This window comes from Hemicordylus capensis, chromosome 4 (genome assembly GCF_027244095.1).
Source record: "Hemicordylus capensis ecotype Gifberg chromosome 4, rHemCap1.1.pri, whole genome shotgun sequence".
In the NCBI taxonomy this organism is placed as follows: domain Eukaryota; kingdom Metazoa; phylum Chordata; class Lepidosauria; order Squamata; family Cordylidae; genus Hemicordylus; species Hemicordylus capensis.
The window spans coordinates 84,568,269-84,589,751 of record NC_069660.1 but is presented as its reverse complement, the minus strand read 5'-3'; the positions used below and the strand labels follow the sequence as shown (position 1 = coordinate 84,589,751).

Below are 21,483 nucleotides of genomic sequence, written 5' to 3'. Positions count from 1 at the left end.
AGCAACTTCCTTGTGGAAAGTATGACAAGTTCACTGGCCCTTCAGGCCAAAACTTGGATCTTTCCCCCTCTCTCTTTAAATTGTCTTCTGCCCTTTACAGTTCTGAAATAATTTGTTTATGTCCCTCCAACATTATGGGGCTAATGCCAACCACATATAGAATTTCCAAAGGATGGCAATTTCTGGCTGTACGCAGTCTCCTGTTGGAATGAAAGCAAAAGTTAGATGCCTATATTTCCCAGTAGCAGCTTCCTCCTTGGAGCTGCTGTGCAAAGGTCCAACCCAACTTGTTTTCAATAGAAGACTTTGCTTTCTATGTGAGGTCTGTGAAAGAGTATGCCTATATCTAAGCAAAAAGCAAGTCTGTGGAATTGTAGGTGTTTGGGTGCACTCATGTGCATAAGAACATTATGTGTGACAACTACATCAGAAAAAAATTCACATCTGAGGAGTAATCTGAACAAACAAGGTCTGTCATATCTGGCCTGGAAAGCAGAGCAGGGAAATCCCAAACAAGCATGGGCAGCAAGAACCTTCCAAAAAAATTGTTGACTTTCAACCTGATTCACAAATTGTTAAAAGGAAAATATATCTCGATTTGTATCTAGATGACATCCCTGTTATGAACATATTTACATAAGAATTGAATTATCTTTTGAATCCTGCTGTGATTATATGCACACTTAACCTAAGACAGATCATTCAACTCACTGGTACAAATTCCTTTATGAATATTCAAGGAGCATGCAAAGTGTGTTCAATATTCAAGGAGACTGCAACATGAACATGATAGTTAATGTCTTTTTGATCTGTTATGACAGTTGTCTGACTGAGCTGTGGAGAAAAGTAGTGGCTGTCCATGACTCATGGAGCTTAAAGCAAGGGGTTATGGAGTACTGATTGTGATAAACGCTAGACAAAACTTCCCCTCTTCAGCTTCTCTGCAATGATAATTTTTTTTAAAGTATTTAAATTTAAAATTAAAATTAATTTTTTTTTTAAAAAAAATCTGTTTTTGGTACTTTCTGTTTTTTATATGCAGTATCAATCATAAAATACTAGTATCCCAGAAAGTGTAACTATTGTTTACTGGGATTGCTAGTACAAATGATAGAACTAAGGACTAGTTCACATGTGCATATTCATCACTTGATTATTTGCACATGTAAATGAGCCATCAGGTTCAAAACACCAAAGAACTGTTGCAAGCTCCAGTTACCTTGAAATGTCAGCATACTTTACAGAAGGAACTGGATTGGGAAATAGCTTGGATGGTGTTCAACTTGACACCTCTGTAAAGAAGGTGGAGTTGATAATTCTGCACACCTATTGCACAAAAGCGCACATCTATGGAAATGTACAAATCCTAAACAGCATTAGGTATGCCTGATATCTGGCTTAAGCACACGTAACTATACATAGGACTTCATTTCCTTTAAACAGCAGTGTTTGTGATTTAAAGCCTGCATACAACATTAGAAAACAATTATTTGACATGTAGCTTTGACAACTTCCTTAACCTTTTCAGGCATTACTGAATGACCTCTGTTGCCTGAGGGAAGGCCAGAGAGGAGAAAAACAGGCTGGGAAGCTCTTGTTCTCAGCATGATGAATTTTTAAATTTTCTATAAAATGTCTGTTTTTAATACTGTAAATTGCCTTGGTCAAGGCAGGAAAGTGGCATATAAATGTGATAAATAGAGAAGCTGTGCTGTTGCTGTTCTCTCAGTAGCACTGCTTGAGAATGACAGTTAATGCTTTGGATTTTATTCAGACTGTGTTAGCTTTCATTCCAGTAGGCTTATGAAATCTCCCGGGGGTGTGTGTGGTTGGTTCTCCCGCCCCCAATCCCATCAACTTCACAATGCCTGTACCAATATGAACCAAATTGAGTACAGTTGTAGGGACACCGCAACAGCATAGTTTGTGGTGATGTCATCCATCTCAATCCAGGATGGTGGACACAAACTTTTGAGGCACAAGTAGGCTAACTTGTGAACTGCCTGACTGATTTTAACCAAATTTATGACAGCTGTAGGAACACCCCAATGGTGTAGTGTGTGGTAATGTCATCCACCCGATCCAAGGTGGCAGATGCACAAACTTTTGAGGCGCAAGAAGTCTAACTTGTGAACCAATTAACTAGTTTGAACCAAATTTAGTCCAGTTGTAGGGATAGTGAAAGGCAAGCAAGCAGATCAGTTCTTACTTGAACAACTTGTCAAACCTTTGTGAGAAAACAGTCTCTAGCTAATTTCTCTTTTTAATGCTCTACTTGCATTGGGTCTAGAAATATTTATATAAACAGGTTTTGGAAAGGTTTTGTCTTTACATGTGGTGTGTGTAGTTTTTTGCCTGAACAGTTTAATTTTGCCCCAAATTCCTATGTGATAAACTAGATATATAGGATTCGACTTAAAAATTGGACTGCATTGCTGCAGTTACTACAGGGGTATCTTCTAGAAGTTCAGGACAGAACCCCTAGAAATTGTTGTTCTAAAGCTTCACAACAATCTTGTGAAGGTTAGGCCAAGAGATCTTAACTGGGACAGGGTCACCCATTCATGAACTCAGGCCTCCAAAGTCCAATGTTCTCCAATACATCACACCATGTTACATGCTTTTTATGAGGGTGCATTAAATGATGCATGCACTTTTGTACTGAATCTGAAACCTAATTTAAACTTCTTGTCAGAATGTGCTCCTGATGTGTGTGATCTCACTATAGCCCTGCCAAAAGCCATTCTTCTAGGAAACTTCAATAGAGGGCTGAGGCTTTTGAAGCTTGGGCAAGCTTATCTTGGTTGCACTGGTAACTACTGTAAACAGTGTCCCGAGTGTAGTGACAACCCTTCATCTTTCAATTATTCTACTTTTAGCCATTGCTCATCACTTAATAAGGAGCAGTGAGTTCTAGTGGTACAGAGTTCATAAATATAATTCAGTTGGTCTTGCCAGAGCCATACTGCAAAGGCACACAGAGACCCATTCTAACAAGAGAAGCAAGAGTCTTAGTGTGCCTATTATCAAACTACTTTTTATCTCTCAAAATAACAATCCTGTCTTACCTATCTACTGTCTCAGTATAACTCCTTAGCATTTGCAATGGTAGTATAAAAGAAATGTTGTAGAAATGCAATAGCCTTAAGTTACTAGTAGGAACTACTTTCTTTACTGCACTCCAAAGCAGTTGGAAGAAAATGTGCCTTATCTATAAGAAGTCAGCAGGTGATGGTTCTTTTGGGAGCCTGAGTGGCTGGTGATATCTTTGAGGCTACTGTTCCTTCAAGGTTCACACAGTTATATTGTTGTTTGGTATCTTTATTAATCTAAGAAATCATAGGTGAATTTCAAAGTAGGATATGGGGGGGGGAGGAGAGTGGGGCGGCACTGGAAAAGTCACCTGTCCCATGGCACCAGTGACTCTTGTATACCAATTGTGATCTGCACTGTAGTTGTATAGGCCTCTATCTGTTTCCTGTGGGATAGGTGGAAGGACCTGAAAAAGGGTATATGAAAAAGATAAAACATGGACAATAGATCTCAATCATTCTGAGCAGATAGCTCAAGAAGCACACCACTCTCTTCAGACTTCCGTTCCTCTTCAGACTTCCGTTCCTCTTCAGACTTCCGTTCCTCTTGAGTGTAGGATTCTGCCACTAGGGGAGGGGAAAATAATTTGTGAACCCAATAATGCAAGGAAGTCCCCAGCTTTAGCTCAGATAGTATAAAATTGTCTAGGCCATCACAGACATGGTCCAGAAAGATCCCAGCTTGGCCTTGATCATATGGTGGTTCAGAAGTTACTAAGGAATTTAAATTGATCTATACACAGATTGTGCTATATGAATTATAATTCACATTGTTTTAAAAGATGATAAACAGGTTGCTTTCCTGTAACAGGTGATCTCTCTGGTGATCCATGTTCACTTACAAATGGGTCTTCTGTACCCGCACAGTAGTACCACAAGAGTTCAAAGTTCCAATAGATGTTCTATGGCATACTGAGGTGCGCAGACAGCATCTGTTAAAATAGGCAGGGGAGTGCCTTCCCTTTTGTTTCCTGTATCGGCTGCTGTGATGTGAGAAAGGTGAAGTCCAACAGAGTCTAGGTAAGAGTAGAAAACTAGATACACGCTAGCAGTGGGGTTTGTCAGGCTGGTGTTGAATTAACATGGATCACCAGAGAGATCACCTGTTTGAGGTAATCCATGTTCCCTCACAACTGGCTAGCTTGAGATGGAGGCTGAGGCTAGCATGCTAGAGCACCTTTTTGAGAACTGCCCAACCAAAACTGGCCTCATCAGCTGAGTGGAGATCCACACCATAATACCTTACGAATGGCAGGTCCAAGGACCAGGTGGCAACCTTACAGATGTCTGCCATACTAATCTCAGACATATTGACAGTGGAAGTTGCCATGGCCCTGGTAGAGTGTGCCTGGATCCTGGCCAGGGACTGAACTTGCTGTCTATAAAAGGAAAAAGTGAGATCAACCCACCAGTTAAAGAGACTGACGTGAGACTGCACACCCCTGGTTTGAACCGGAATAGGAGACCAACAGCTTGTTGGACTTCAGTCCAGATAGTACAGGAGGCACCTGCAAACATTCAGTGAGTGCATGGAACACACCAGAGATGTGGACGGGTTGGTGAAGAAGTTAGGTAAGACAATGTCTTGATTAGGGTTAAAGTCTGATCACTTTGGGGCGAAAGGCAGGGTCAGGGCAGAGCACGACCTTGTCAGTAGAATTTGGTGAATGGAGAGTCGGTCCTTAAAGCAGAAAGCTCACTGACCCACCTGGCTGAGGTAATCACCACTAAAAAGGAAATCTTGGAGGACAGGTGCCTCAGGGAAGAGGTGAGTAGGGGCTTGAAGGGTGATTCAGTAAGGGAAGAGAGCACAAGAGACTAGCTCCAGGCAGGTACAGGTTGTTAATGCTCTTGAGAAAGTGCTTAGAATCCAGGTGGATGAAGAGTGACCAGCCATCCTATTCCAGATGGTGAATTGAGATAGTTGCCAAGTGAACTTTTAGTGAGGTGTTGGAAAGCCCATCTCTCTTAAAGGAGATGAGGTACAGAAGAATCTGTTGGATGGAAGCTGAGTAGGAGTCAAAGCTGTGTGCTGAGGTATAGGATGTGAAGCGTTTCCACTTACACATGTAAATTCTCCCGGTAGATGCCTTTTTCTCATTAAGGAGGATATAGTCTAGTAGTTTAGCTTCCACACCATCAGGTTCAGTGTGCCGAGGGTGCGGTGGAGAACTTAGCCTGATTCCTGGGAAAGCAGGTCCCACCTGAGTGGGAGACAGCGATGCTGGGCCTTGGATAGCCAGAATAGGGTTGGAAACCAGGGTTGTCTCAGGCACCAATGGGAGAAAAGATGTAAGGAGTCTTGTCCTGAAGGATCTTGCCGAGGTCCTTCCAGGTTATCTGGAACACATGCCCCAAGGATTTTGGTCCTACACCTGTTCTTGAGCAAAAACGTTGACACTTGGCATTGCCCTGGGTGGCAAATAGGTCCACATCGGGAGTGCTCCAGAGGCAGAAGAGATCCTGGAGAAAAACAGGTTGCTTACCTGTAACTTATGATCTGAATGATATCCATTGTAGCCATAAGGAATGGGGTTCTGTGCCTGTGCAGGGACCTCGCAGGCTGATTGATTAGCTCGTCCTGACGCCCCACCTGCCTGCACATGCAGTGACATTGATAGTGGCGGTTGGGGCATCTCTCCCTCAGTTTCTTGCAGACCGCACAAAGACGATCCACAAAATGACATGTATTCTGCTTCCAATAGCACTGCAGCAGGGATGGTGCGGGAGGGACTTATGGCTACAACGGATCTAATCCAGATCATAAGTTACAGGTAAGCAACCTGTTTATCTGGATTGAGATCCGTTGTAACCATAAGGAATGGGTGATTAGCAAGCTATTCCTCATGGAGGTGAGTGCAGTCGACCCGAAGCTTAAGCTAAAACCCTTTTTAGTACAGATCTCCCAAAATTTGCCTCCCTTGCCATCCTCAAATCAATTGCGTAATGTTTGATGAATGGCAGTTGAGAGGACCAAGTGGCAGCCATGCATATATCTGACATTTTGATGCCTGACAGATGGGCTTCTGGTGCCGCATAAGCTCTTGTAGAGTGTGCCCATACTGTCCTGGGCGGCACAACTCCCTGACATCTATATGCTTGAAAAATAAGCTCCACTATCCAGTGGCCTATGCGCTGGCGTGAGATAGCCCGCCCTTTACACTTTCCCTTGTAAGAGACAAATAGTTTCCTTCTGAAGCTGCGGGTCCTGTCAAGGTAATGCAGCAGGGCCCTTCGCACATCCAATGAATGAAGTGCTTTCTCCAAATCTGTTGCTGCATTTTGGAAAAAGGCAGCTAGGATTATCTCCTGATTTAAATGAAATTCAGTTACCACCTTGGTACAAAAACAAGAATCTAGCCTCATCACCACCTTGTGAGGATAGAATTATGTATAAGGTTTATCCATGCGAAGTGCAGTCAGCTCACTCACACGTTTTGCTGATGTGATTGCTACAAGGAAAGCTGTTTTGAGCGTGAGAAGCCGCAGGAGTATAGTAGCTAGAGGCTCAAATGGCCGTTCTGTAATTGCAGACAACACCAAAGACAGGCTCCACTGCTCTATTGGGTGTCGAACAGGTGGGTATAAATTGTTGATGCCTTTCATGAAACAGTTAGATTCCGGATGGGAAAACACCGTCTTCCCATCCCAACCCTTATGCCGTGCCAAAATCACCACCCAATGTAGTTTGATAGACACATTGGCCAGCCCCGTCATTTTCAATGTAGTAAAGTACAGCAGAACCTCCTTTGGAGTGGCACGTAAGGGCTTGATCCCCTTCTTCTTCATATAAGTCCTATAACGCTTCCACTTGCGAGCGTAATTGCGGTGTGTGGTCTCCCGCCTACTGTTCAGCAAGATATCCTTCAGAACCTGATTCTCCAGGCCGTCATTTTCAGGGCATGTACCTCGGGATGCAAGACCTGACCCCGATCTCTTTGTAACAGGTCTGGTATCTTTGAGAACCTGTGGTAAGTGCCCTGTGATAACTGCAGTAGTGGCGCGAACCATGGTTGGCGCGGCCATCATGGGGTCAGCAGAATGCAGTTCGTTTTGTCTTGGATTATCTGAGCCAATGCTCGTCCAATCAGAGGCAATGGGGGGAAGAGATACAGCAGTCCCACACTCCAAGTGTGCTGGAACGCATCCCCCAGGGACGCCTCTCCTATGCCCGCACGTGAGTAGTAACTGGCACATTTTTTGTTGACATAGCTCACAAACAAGTCTATTGAGGGGACCCCCCAGCTCTTGAACACCCTCTGGAGGTACTTGGGGTTCATCTCCCACTCATGCCTCTGGCCGTAATCGGTGACTCTGCTGAGGCTGTCTGCCAAGCAATTGTCCACCCCCTTTATGTGAAGTGCCACCGGATAGACAGAATGTTGTATGCACCAATTCCATATTTTCTGGGCGTGGAGACATAGACTGAGAGACCGTTCCTCCCTGGTGGTTGATATAAGCAACTGCTGTTGTATTGTCCAATTGCACTTGTACATTTGTCCCCCTGAGTATCGGTTCGAATGACCTCAGGGCCAGGAACACTGCCATCAATTCTAAGTAGTTGATGTGCTGTCATGTCTGAGGCTGCGTCCATGTGCCCTGGACACGGTGGTCCATGCAATGCGCCCCCCACCCCATCAATGACGCATCTGTTGTCACCCAGCGGGTGGTGGTTAATGGCACGAACTGGACACCCTGTGTCAGATTGCATTACTCCATCCACCATTTTAAACTGTTTATAACTGTCTGCGGTATGGTCAACCGCATCTTTTGACTGTCCACATTGGGGCGGAAGTTGTGGAGGTACCACTGTTGTAGGGTCTGCATGTTTAGCCTCGTATAACGTACAGTGGTGGTACAGGAGGCCATTAGACCTAGCAGCTTCTGTATTCGCACTGCTGGTTGATGCGTAGAGTCCACAAACTGCTGAATAAGCGACCTTATTTGGTGAGCACGTTCTGGTGGCAAATACGCACATTTCTCCTTGAAGTCTAACACAGCCCCAATGAAACTTATCTGTTGCAAAGGGTAAGATTTGATTTCTTCCAGTTGATGTTGATACCCAGGTCTTCCAACAGGTAGATGACCTGCTGAATCTGTTGGATCAAGAGTTCTTTGCTGTGACTGACCAGGAGCCAGTCGTCCAATATGGATAAACCATCATCTTCTGTGTTCTCAGGTAAGCCACTACCACCGCCATCACCTTGGTGAAGACTCTTGGCGCCGTTGAAAGACCGAATGGGAGAACCATATATTGGCATATCTGATTCCCCACCATGAACCTGAGATATCTGCGGTGGTTCTCCTGAATGCCTACAGATCCAATGTTGCCGCCCATGTTCCCTGAACCAAGAACGGCAAAATAAACTGTAGTGTCATCATTCTGAACTTTCTGGTCAGTATATAACAATTTAGACCCCGTAAGTCCATAATCGCCCGGATTCCACCGTCTGTCTTTGGAATCTGAAAATATCGAGGAGAATAACCCGAAAGTCTGTCCTCTCACTGCACTGGAGCAATTGCTTGCTTCTCTAGTAACACTTTGACCTTCTCCTGTAATATTTTCGTGGCAGGTGTGAACTTCAGTCCCGAAAACGGAGGCTTGATCTCGAACTCCAACGCATATCCTGTCTGTACTATTCGTAAGACCCACCGGTCTGATGTTATGTTGTGCCATGCTTGGGCATGGCTTGCCAGTTTGATGGTATTCCTGGCAACTGCAGGACCGGTGGTAGTGGTCCCGGATAAGTTGGCTTTCAAAGGTGTTAACAGGCCAACAATTTTGGTGGTTGGATGTACAAGTATGTGCAGTGGGTGAACATTCCCGTCAAAAGCTATGTTTAGGAGTGTCCTTAGTTTGACGTGTTGTATTTCCCTTTGTTCTCTGATTATACTCCTTTGATCATTGATAGGGTCAGTAGTGCTTTTTGTACTCTTTCCTGTCCTGGTTCTTATTGCCTCACTGACGATAGTAAGGGTAGCCTTTCGACGCAGTACCAGCTGTACCCGAGGATGTCATGAAGGTATGTGCTGTAAACTTAGACTTTTTAAAGGTCTCCATTGAAGTATCCATTTCTTCATGGAAAAGTCCCTTTCCATCATACGCTAGAGATTCCACCCTGTCCCTCATATCTTGTTGGAGTGAGGTGGAACGGAGCCAGGCATGCCTGTGCATGCTTATAGTCGTCACCATTGTGCAGGATTCCGTCTCAGCCAAATGCTTAAAGGCACTCAATTGCTGCCTTGTTACAGCAGCTGTTTTCTCATAGGTTTCACGAAACTCTTCAGGCATTATAGAGGTAGAGTCCTGTAACAGGGCATCCCACAACAAGCGGCTATACCTGGCCATGCAGGCAGCATAGTTAGCAATTCGAACTGCGAGACTAGCGGTACTGTAAACTTTCCTTCCCATTACGTCTATCTTTCAGCCCTCCTTATCCGCAGGTGTCGTGTGGTGCCGACCACCCTTGGACATAGAGGTGCAATTGACAACCAATGAATTGGGCACCAGATGACGGAGCAAGTATGCATTGTCTTCCTCTGCGATCCTATACAAATTTTCAAGGTGCTTTGATGTTGGCGTTGTAACATTCATGGCTTCCTGTGCCGTCTTGGCTGCCTTACTGATAGCTGGAATCATAGTAAGTGCGACCGGGTGAGAAGCTTTAGACCGTCTCATCATATTGTATACTGGGTCTACCTCATCCGCATCTGGGGATTTCAGTTCCATACCCAGAGTCTCTGCGATATCTCGTATAAGGGCGTGATACACCTTTAATTCCTCTGTTGGAGAGGTGGAAAGCCTAGGCGGCACGTCTGATGGTGGATCTGACCTCTGACTTACATCATTGTCATCAGATCCGGAACTCACATCCGAATCCTCTCCCATATCATAGCCTCCCGGTGAGGAAGGTGGTTCCGAAGGTGGCAGTGTTGACTTCCGCTTTCTCTTGCCACTCGGTTTCTCCAGAGGTTGCCTGGCCGATTGCTGGAGTTCAGGTGGTTGTTGGAGGTTTGGTTGTATGACAGCCGCCTGATACTGTGGCAGCATAACTCTCAGCTGAGGCTGAGATTGTAGTCGTACAACCGGTTCTTGCGGCTGCATAGCAGGAAGTGGTGGCCGTGGCTGAAGATCCATAGCAGGTGATTGTGGCTGCGGCTGAAAGGTAGGTGGTTGTGGCCGAAGTGGTGCCTCATCCTGTGACTGTGCAGAGGGTACCTGCAGTGATCTCCAGCGGAGGTATTCAGCATAGTCGTCTGGTAAAGTGTGGTGGAATCCGCAAGTGTGCGTAGGTTGTACCGAAGGTTGCAGCACATTCTGCTGTGGAAGCACATTCTAGTGGTCCAGAGCTGTCCTGATGCTGGAGCAGGCAGACACAGCTGCGCTGCTTGTTGACAGGTAGGTGAATAGGAAGGGGTCTTGGGCAATCAAACAGGCTCTTCCTCATCATGCTCTTCATCAAGCCTGGTGCTCAGGAACCCCCGGAAAGTGGATCCGGAAGGAGTGCTTGAAGCAGAGTCCAACAAGTCATGTAACTCCACATAACCTGCTCTGTCCCTTGTTTCCAGACCTGGTGTTCTAGGTGTTGAGGGAGATTGAACTGGAGTGCGTGCTGGGGACAGCAGATGCAGGACCCGTCCCGTCACCACAGACAAAAGCGGCACAGATGTCGATGTCGAAGGTTCATTATTAAGTACGGGCTGTTCTGCAGCAGTCAAGCTTGAGGTTGATGTTGACGGAATCTGCGCTGTCGACGCTGAGGTTGCAGTCAATGCCGGGTTCGATGTCGACAGAACCTGTGCCCTCGACACTGAGATCGCAGGCAATGCCGTGTTCAATGTCGGGCAAGCTCTTGATGTTGAGGTTGTGGCTGCCGTCAATGTCGAGCTTGATGTCGAAACTACACGATGAGAGAAACTGCGCTGTTCTGGTGTGATCGAGGTAGACTCATCCGAGTCACCTTCAAAAGCTTGTGCCGGAGACTGGGTCCGCTGTGTCTTTAACCCTGTTGCAGCCAAGCTCTTGTCAGTTCCTTTTGGTTGGTGCCCATGTTCTTTGCGTCTCTCCTCTTCTGACACACCCTTGGGTCTTTTAAAGACTTCTTCCGCACGTTTCGAGCCACTAGCCAACGCAGTTTTAGACTGCTGCAGTGCAGTTCTGCGGGCGCTCGATACCAGGGAGCTTGATGTTAACTTGGCATTCAATGCCGAAGGCGATCAGGATTCTGGTGATTCACATGGCTGCGGTGTAGGTTATCAGAGTGCCTCATCATATAAAGCCGCCCGAAGGCGTAACACCCTATCTTGCCGTGTTTGCTTCGAGAAAGAGCAACAAACTTTACATGCTAAAGTATTGTGCTCCTCTCCGAGGCACATCAAACAAGCCTCATGGAAATCCGTAGACGGGAGTTTAGCGCGGCATTTAACACATCTCTTAAAGGTTTTCTTAATCTCCATTGCCCGGTAACGGTAAAATCTCTTTCGTCAATCTGGTAGTTCGTCAAACAAAGCCGTTCCTAGTCCAGCCACAAAGACAAACTATCCTTCACCAAAGCAGTCCAGTAAGAGTAAATCAAAATCCAAGTCCAATCCTTAGTTCAAAACGAAGTATTTCAATCCGAGGAGCTACAGCTACGAGGTGCGATTGCTAAGGTGGTCGAAAAGAAACTGAGGGAGAGATGCCCCAACCGCCACTATCAATGACACTGCACGTGCAGGCGGGCGGGGCATCAGGAGGAGCTAATCAATCAGCCCGCGAGGTCCCTGCGCAGGTGCAGAACCCCATTCCTTATTGTTACAACGGATCTCAATCCAGATCCTCTTTGTTCAGCTCCCATTTGTGTAGGGCAGAGAGCGTGAGGTCTCTGCTCAGCGAGTCTACAAGGGTATTGTCAGTCCCCTTGATGCGTAGGGCCATGGGTTGAATGCAGTTGGCTAGGCACCATTCCCAGAGTTGAAGAGCCACATTGTTCAGTGACCTTGAAACCGTGCTGCTTGGGTGGTTGATATCTGTGATTGCTGTCATGTTGTCCAGATGGATTTGGGACTATATGGCCTTGCAGAACAGGAAGGAATGCCTTCAAGGCCAGAAAAGTAGCCAGGAGCTCAATGAAGTTGATATGAAGTTCCTGTTGCTGAGAGTTCCATAGGCCCTGAGAGCACAGATTGCAGCAATGCCCCCAGCTCTGAAGAGCAGCATCCATGCCATGGTCAGTGTAACTGACAGAAACAGGAGGCAGAAGGGAATGCCTTGTGATAGTGAAGGAGGCAAAGTCCACCATAGCAGAGAGTCCATGACATGAGCTGGAATTGTTAGCCAGATGGTCTGTTTGTCCAGGTGAAATACTGAAAGGAACCAGAGCTGTAACCTGCGCATCTTCGAGTGTTGGCAACCGTAGTCATGAAGGAGGCCATCAAGTCTAGGAGACATTGGATGGAGTGAGCCCTTTACGTTGGACTGGCCTGAAAGGCATAGACCAGGTTGGTGATAGAAGTTCTGTCCTTGGGCAGACAGGCATGTTTGGAGTCTGTCTCCAGGACAGCACTAACATATTGAAGACGACACTAAGGTGTCAGATTGGATTTCTTTACGTTGACCAAGAGTTCCCAATCTGTGAGAAGAGAGAGAATATATTGAACGTTGGAGCAAAGGGAAGCTTCATACTTGCCTGTAATAAGCCAGTTATCTATGTACAGGTAAATGGAAATACCTTGAGTGCATAAATGGGCAATAACAGCGCTCATACATTTAGTAAAAATATGGGGTGCCGCTGACAGGCTGAAGGGTAGAACTATATATTGATAGGCCCGAGAGCCCAAACAAAATCATATAAACTGACAGTGATGTGACCTGATCACCACATGGAAATAAGTGTATTTGAGGTCTAAGGATGTAAACCATCCCTCTTTAGCCAAAAGAGGAAGAATCATTTGCAGAGAGATCATCCGAAATTTGTTCACATGTACATTGAGCTTCCTTAGGCTCAGTATAGACGAAGTTGCCCCATTCTGTTTAGGAACCTGAAAGTACCTAAAGTAGAAACCACCTTGCATGGCCCCTGTTGGAACAGGCTCTACTGCATCCTTGTCAAATACAGCAAAAACCTCTTCCTCAACAGGAGGAGTTGAGTGGTGTATTTTATACCTGTATATACAGTTAGAGACACAAATTCAGTGGCATAGCCGGAGTCAACTATGCTCAACGCCCAGGCATCAGATGTTATGTGTTGCCAGGAGGGATGGTAAGGGGCAAGTCACTTTCAGGACCTCAGCATCAAAACAGCTGTTTAACCTGATCCTGCTGCTTCACCTTCTGAGGCTGATGCTGGCATTGCTGGAAGGGGTGCCTAGTAGAATTTGGCAGTGTGCCTAAAATCCCTACAATCTTGAGGTTTAGCTTGGTACTACTGACGCAGGTGTGGTATCTTTGGAAGAAGGAAGACTGCTGAGACGATGGAAAGCCTTGGCAGTGAAGCACGACTTTGAGCTTCTCCATAGTTTCACCAGTGTCTTTTGAAAAGAGGCCTTAACCATCAAATGGTAGATTTTCAATGTTTTTAAAATTAGGCTTAAGTGAGGTGGAATGAAGCCAAGCATAGTGCCCTAGACACAGAGCCAGCTAGCACCCTGGACTCCATTTCAGTCAGATGCTGGTAGTGCTCAGGTGTTGACATGTTAAGCTGACTTGGACAAGGCCACCAGATACTTGGAACAGAAAGAATCAGGTAGATCAGTCAAGTTAGTCGTGAGATCATCCCATATAGAATGATGAAACTTGGCCATGCACGCCATATAGTTTGCAATTTTCAATGATAGGCAGGATGCAGAGTAGAATCTCCTGCCCTTGGCATCGTTTATAGCCCTCTTTGTTCACTGGTACCGAGTGCTTGAGGCTGGATTTTGATTGTAGAGCACAGTCAGCTACCAGAGTTTGGTAGTGGATGTGTGAATATAAAGGGGCAGAAGGCTTCTTGCACCCTATACAAACTTTCAAGCCTCTTGGAGGTAGAGGTGGAGGTCACGGGAGCATCCCAGGAGACTTTAGATGCACTCACTAGAACAGGCAGCATGGGCAGAGCTGCTGGCTGGGCAGTTGAAGTAGAAGCTAGAAAGTCATATACTGGGTCCTTGACCTCTGGTGCAGCAGTCTGTATTTCAAGGATCAAAGCCTTAGCTGTCACAGCCACCTGAGCACGATAAGACTGTGTTTCCTCCACAGGGGAGTTGGGTGGAGGAACAGTCATCTGGTGAAGTCCCAGATGGAATTTGTTTAAACAGACTCCATCTGAGGAGGTAGAGTTGTACTTCCCCTCCAAAAGGGGCTTGTCTATGTCTGGTTGTGCAGGAGTCTGTGGTCACTCAGGCCTGCCCACTGGTGACTGGGGTGTAGGTACATTCTGTGAAGATGTTACCCTAACCGACACATCCTGAAGAAACGGACAGGTGTAGCAGGGCATGTAGCTGTTTCAGATAGGAGACCACAAAGTTTCATAGTCTTCCACCAGCGATAATCTTTGAAATCCTATGGTAGTACTGGAGAAAATAAACACATGGGATCTCTGTATCATGGTGATGAAGATGAACAGGGTCCAAAGCCCCTGGTGAGCTAAGATAATTCTATGGTTGCAATAATGGTCCCATTCCCTCCATGGGTACACAGGCAAACACCCTGGAGTCTATTGCACAGGTAATGCTGAATGTGTTGGGCACAGCTGGCATAGAAGCCTCATCATCCAGGCCCTTAATGATAGGAAAACCCTTAGGGTAGAGGCAGGGGGTTGTCTTATTAGTGCCTGTGAGGGATTCAAGTCCGCACTGAGCATCCACAGAAGAGACTGACGATGGGTCCAACAGAGCAGCGGCTCTCCTTGTCTGGGCCTGAACCGCCTGCATTGATGTTTAGCGTCAGGTACATCAGGTACCAGAGACATCTGCAATGTCTATCTCATAGCACTGAATGCTGAGTCACTATCGCCACAGTTGGTGTTGAGCGTTGAATGGGAGACATGGCCACTATGGTAGATGAGGGATGTGTGACCATCGACATTGGAGGAATTATCTTTCTTTGAAGTTCCGATGTTGAGGCGCACAGAAACATTGGTATTGAAGTGGAAGTTGAAGGCATCAAAGAGCCTCAAGACACAAAAACAGCAGGCAGTGTTGACAACTTTGACAGAGCTTTCAGTATTGACATTGAAGACTGAAGAGAACATGCAGCTAGAGCATAGGATACTGGAGGTTGCTCACTAGATAGTGGAGTATGCAGCAGTGCTGCAGCTGCTGCACCTGACACCTGCTTTGATGATGAGGACAGATCACAGCACTTCGGATTGTGCTGGTTCTAGGATCCGGGTGGTCATCTTATTTTCTCTTTGCGGTGATGGCAACCATCCTTACCCAGGGAAGCTGGCCTTTTAAAGGTCGAAGCGTCATGGTAAACTGAAGATGAAGATTGAAGCTGTCAGTGTCAAACCTGAGGTCTTCTGTCAATCGAGGGCAATTATGTCAATGGACCTGGCCTGGGCATTGTTGGTCGGAACACGGTCTCATAGAAAGCAGCCCAGAGTCTAAGCTCTCTGCTTTTCGAGACTGAGAAGCAGATTCTACAACTGTTCACATCTGTGGTTTCCCCCACAAACAGTTAGATAGTCGCCATGCCTGTCGGAGGATGGGAGAGTACCCAGAGGTGTAACTAGGGAAAACAGCACCCGGGGCAAGCACTGAAATGGCGCCCCCCCCCCCAACATACTACATTATACTTAGGTTTTTCCTCACAAGCGGCGGCCACTGCCGCCAAGCCAGACCACTGACTGGCCGCCAGGCACCAGCAAAGCAATGGGGGGCGCAGGCGGCGCGGAAGGGACCGCTCGTGGGGAAGGGGGCACCGACGCACTCCCTTGACTGCTGCAGCGCTGCTGCACTGAGCAGGAAACATTTGTATTAAGAAAAAAAAAATTGGTCATGGCTGCGCCCCCCCCCACGTGACCAGAAAAGATGGCGCCTGGGGCACGTGCCCCCCCTATAGTTACGCCTCTGAGAGTACCTCAGCAGGTCTTATAGCATTTGAAAGTTTTATGAGCATCCCTGAAAATAGTAAGGCCAGGCAGAGTCAAAACCGAAAGCACCAAACTGAGGGGAGATCTGAAGGGGTTGTCGAGGGATGGGCTGAAGTAAAAAACCAATAAAATATAACAGAGCAGAGTAAAAGGATGATCCAAAACCGTAAACCAGAGAAACGGTCTGAGGTGAAATCGAAAAAACATTACAACAATTTTCTTCACAGGAATGAGTGCGAACTGAGCAGGAACCTTCACGTAAGGGCCTGGATGATGAGGCTTCTATGCCAGCTGTGCCCAGCACAGAGCAAGAACCTTCGCAAGTGTAGCAGATGAGAAGGAAGAGAGGGAAGGTGCACATTGGGCGACAGCATGTGCTGTCCACATGCCTCAGAATGCCAGAGAGCACCTGTCAGAACTATGAACTCCTCCGTGGAATTACTATGCAGGTGCAGAAGACCTAGTTGTGAGGGAAAATTGATAACCTGAGATCCCTGAGTTTTTCTGTTCATACAGACTACCAACATACCTTTCAGTTTGGCTATAGTCAAAAACTCTGCTGGAATGTTGATTATATTGGTGGCCAGGATATCAGCCTGAATTGCATCCATGTTCTGGTACAAATTTGCAGCATCTTCCTAGATGAATAAGAAAAGAGACATGCAGCAGCTTGAGAGAGGGACCTTTCAGGGTTGGGTCTGGAGTAGGGATGTGCATGGAACTGGCAATGGTGGTGGCAGGTGTTACCTCTTTAAGGAACAGGGAAGGTGCTCACATACATACATACACATCCCTCTCGCTGTAATTAAAAATGATCCCACGTGGCGGCAGCGTACCTCCTCACTGCCCAGGTATGTGTGGGACCTGAAGTGCCTGGTGTACTTCCATTCTGACACGCACCGGGGCAGGAAGGAGGAACACTGCTTCCCCCGCGGGACTGTTTTTAATCACAGTGCGGGTGTGGTGTGTAAGAGTACCCTTCCTGCTCCTCAAAAGGTAACACCACCACCCCCGTCAAACCAGCTGAACCCTCCAACCTCCAAACTGGCTCAGAGGTCTGTAAAAGGGCCTCAGAACTGGTTTGTGCACATCCCTAGTCTGGAGAAAGGAGGGTGGTACTTCCTAGTCTCTTGATATGTCCTTCTCTGAACCACAGCGACTCTAACAGTGTCTCTTTTACTCACATTGTTGAATGACCATACACAGGATCAGAACAGAAGCAACAGGTGCACATATACATTTGTGAATTGCCCTGAGCTGTAGCATACTGGGGGTAGAGATAAATATTTTAATATTCAGTCGATCCGGCAACTTGTCATGACAGCCAAATGCATAAACTCCCTTAATTGAAAATTAAGAGTTCTCTCTGTAGTTATGGATATGCAATACTTTGCACATGGACACTCACTAGATGCCATAGTCAGGTAATAAACATGTGAAAACCAGCGCACTGCATAAGGCCTTAAGTCTGGGGTTTCACTTCTTGCTTTCAAACCTGTTCTTCATAGTTTAGCCTAAGAATTCTAAGGCACAACAGCAGTAATTATCCAGAGAAAGCAATGTTGCCCTTTCTACCAAGCCCAATCATTTGTTCTCTTGCCACTATTCTATTTCACCTAGTAGCATAAGGTTGAACAGAAAAGATAATGCAGTTGGGCTAGCTGATTCCTGAATAACTGCAAGCCAGAATACACTTATTTTCTAGAAACGAGAAGAGTGCAGTTAATGGCACACATGTTGCGGGGGAAAATCCCTCTAGAATCTAGCCTTCCTGTTTGATTCAGCCACTGGCTTTCATCCTTCTATCGCCTGGATAGAGAATGGGGCGTCTTGCCAGAACCAAAGAGGATTAGGCTCAATTCTCGCCGATATACTTGCTGTCCAACTGAATGGAGTCAAACAACAAGGGTGCGTTGCTCAAAAAGCTCTTTTATTTCATGTCATGAAAGGCACGAGTATCATCAGAGAGCATCTGTCTGATACTGCACGCCGAGTCATACAGCGGGTAAGTTTTTATAGGTTTCAAACATACAAGCATATCGACAAAGCGATTAATACACGTCATTAGTTATCAAACTTACATATTCCAGAGGTGTCATCTAGAGCCTGAGAAGATGAATTACTACCTGGCTTCTATGACAACTTTAATTCCTATGGTATCTCTTTGTACCAGCAAGACCCTCTTTCTGCTGACTGAGGAATTCAGGTAATGCCCTGTGTTTGACCACTCCTGGTACCTGTTATCTCTGGTGGGCCTCTCAACCCACATTCTTGGGAGGGGGCCTCTTGCTTAACTCTGGCCTCCGTTACTGAGAGGCTTCTCAACTCTGAATAACCTGCTAGCTTTATATTCCATTAGGGATGTGAACCAAACTTTTGAGTTATACTTTAATACATACTTTTATATACTTATTTGTAAGCCTGGATTAAACAATTCATTATCACACAAAGAAGTCTGTCAATCTCATGTACTTACCTTGGGATCTTAAATCTAGAGTAGGCTATGAGCATGCTTAGTTTGTCCAGGATCTACTGTGACCTGCCTGGCATTAGTCTAATTCCTCTCATGGATAAAGTCTACATATTCCTTTAGTCACCAGGATGATAGGAAAAGAGCAGGTGAGATTCCATAGGGCTGAGCTACAAACTGCCCAAGCTCTCCATTACAGGTATCCTGGAGGAGTAAGAAGGGATCTCATATTTGAGTCTTGATCCAACAGAGGCCCTTATTGTCATCACGATTTGTTAGGAGGGGGTGGATTGGTTACTCTTGCAGCGTAGGTGCTGATGGAGTTTCCTGCAGTACTACAGATCCCAGAAATCTGAGCAGCAGAGACAGGAAGTGGTATCAGAGATAGGAAGCAGTAGCACAGCAGAGACTAGTAGAAAACTAAAGGCTTAGTAAATGTGTTTAGTTAAATGTTGTTGCTCATTAAAGACCTTAACCCCAGAGTTGTAGATTTATATTTGTTGAAGATTAAACAAGAGAGTACATGACACTTGTAACATCTACCAGTACATTAGCACTGAAGAAGGAAGAACATGCACAAGGACTTTTCTACAACTAGAGGAAGGACAAATTCATTTGGCTCCTCTCATTAAGGATCAGAAACTGGTTAAAGGACAGGAAGCAGAAGGTGTTAAACCAGTTTTCACAGTAAAAGGAGCAGTGGGGGAAATTTACTCCACCCTCTGATACTAGTCCTTTTAATTCAGTTCTATGCTATATGCCTAACTCTCCTTTAGGTGCTTGTTTTGTTAGTGAAAAGGATACAATGGCTGGTATGAGGGAAGTTACTCAAAGCAGTCCCATTGAAATTAAAGGGCTCATCAGCCAATCGTTCTTATGATGCACAAGAGATGAGTGGAGAAAGGGATGTATGAGAGCATCTGATATCCAAATAAGACAGTATTTGGACATTTAGTCTGAATTTAATGCTTTGTTATTCTTGGGAAAATAAAATCTACAGTTTACATCTGAGACTTATACAAGACAATTACAACACGGAGGAATATAACACATACCCTGAATAGCTGGTACAATTTTTCTCCCATGGCGTTTCGTGCATGCCTCTCCACCACGATGAACATCTTTACAAAATACTGCAAGAAAACTTCATGGTAAATCCAAGGGGGGAAGAAATGATCCATATGTTCACTTTCAAAGGGACAGTAGCTGACATGATCTGCAGCCGTTATGGAGATTGGGTGTGTGTGTACTGCTGTGGACTCCTAGGCAGCAAGCACACTACTGCTGTGTGGGCTTGAAAGCAGCATTCTCAGAGTTTTCTCCATTGTACTGAATGGGGAAAACTGCATGGACACTGCTTTTGTGCTTGTGTGCCAGCAGCATCCTTGCTGCTTAGGAGTCTGCAGCAGCGTCCCTGCATTGCCTACTGTCTTCAAAACTGCAGATCATGTCAGCTACTGAACAGAGTCAAGATGCCCTCAAGACAGGATTTCCTGTTCAGGTTTCTTTAGTTCTCAGAAGCGATGAGGGATTGGGACCTTCTCTGAGTCCTCTCAAAAGCTCCAACCTCAACCACCATTTCACAGCTAAAGAATATTGCAAGTGGAAAAAATAGGTCTGTTGAGGTGAACATGTGGCCTAAATACAGTATGAGGGCAATTCCTGTTTCAAACAACATCCTTCTTTTCAGCGTCACCTCACTATATCATATTGCCCTATCATATGCAAAGCATATTATTTCCTAGTCTACTCTGAATTTATTCCCATTTGGCTTCACCCACAATCTTCCCTAGTCCCAACCACTATTGCAGCCCTTTCGTTTCAGTAGGCATAAGCTCCTCATACCCACATTCCCTCCTATCCTTCAAAGCTACTTGCCTCTAATGTGATGCTGGCCTGCCTCTGGCAGTTGGTGTGATCTTTGTTGCCCATGGCACACAAAAGGCCATGCACCACTCTCGTGAAAAGCAGCTCCTCAGCCAATTCTCTGGACTCTTGGGCTAGGATTCTGCAAGTGTTAGTTTAGTATGTTGAGAAAGAGGAGGAAACAAAGCATTCTAAGACAGAGGAAATATCCTAAAGATTTATAACCCAGAGAGATAGGTGATTCCTCTTGACTGAATAAAAGGTGATTGCATGTAATGCTGATGACATCATTAAACTGTGCAGCCTAATAAGCCCCAGAATGGGCATGCCTTCATTGCCTTGTAGTACTCTTGGTGGTCTAGTGCTGCATCAAGAAGCAGGATGCAGAGGAGGGAATTCTAAAAAGCCAGTATGTTGCAGGTACTGGATGTGGGGAACCCGGCCTTAAATGTAGAAAGCTCATTGGCTTGCTTTGGGCAAGTCACACTCAACCTAGCTTCCCTCACAAGGTTGCCATGAGGCTAACACACCACTCTGTTCCGTGGAGGAATTAATATGTATAAGTAAGTCATTTATACTGGATGGCTGGTCCTCTAACTTCAAGCACCAAAGCCTTCTCTTATTCAAGTGTATAACATAGTTGCCAAAAACCAGTGCTCTGCTGCCTCCCTCTAAGCAACAGGGGGGCTTGCTATTGGCTTGACAGTATTAGGCTCAGTGTAGCTTGCATCTGCTGCTTACTCAAAGCTGAGCTAATACCGCTCTACTAATGGTTTGTTTCAGTACACTGACAACCAGTTCAGTCATCCATCACAATCTCTTACCCAATGGCCTTGGCTGCAGCAGCTTGCTGAATATATGCTGGCAAGGACTCCATGAGGTGCGATGTACCTGCTTCTGAATGCAGGAAACAATCAACAATGTAAGAATTAGGACCTGTGTCTCATACCTGCCCCAGGTCCTTAGCTTTTGATCTAAAACATAGTAAGACACATCTGAG

General features: G+C 45.8%; 1 protein-coding gene across 7 annotated transcripts in view; it reads right to left on the bottom strand.

The window, feature by feature from the left end:
* Positions 1-3,300: 3,300 nt before the first annotated feature.
* Positions 3,301-21,483, bottom strand: part of ARMH1 (armadillo like helical domain containing 1) — a 45,466-nt gene continuing 27,283 nt past the window's right edge. For 5 of the 7 annotated variants that reach the window (XM_053244332.1, XM_053244330.1, XM_053244329.1 and 2 more), the window contains 5 exons: positions 21,308-21,380; positions 20,496-20,625; positions 19,673-19,750; positions 16,677-16,785; positions 3,301-3,659 (listed from right to left, as the gene is read on the bottom strand). In XM_053244332.1, coding sequence (XP_053100307.1) covers positions 3,544-3,659; positions 16,677-16,785; positions 19,673-19,750; positions 20,496-20,625; positions 21,308-21,380 — 506 coding nt within the window. In that variant the 3' untranslated portion in view covers positions 3,301-3,543. The other 2 variants (XR_008305845.1, XM_053244333.1) reach the window with 2 other exon arrangements.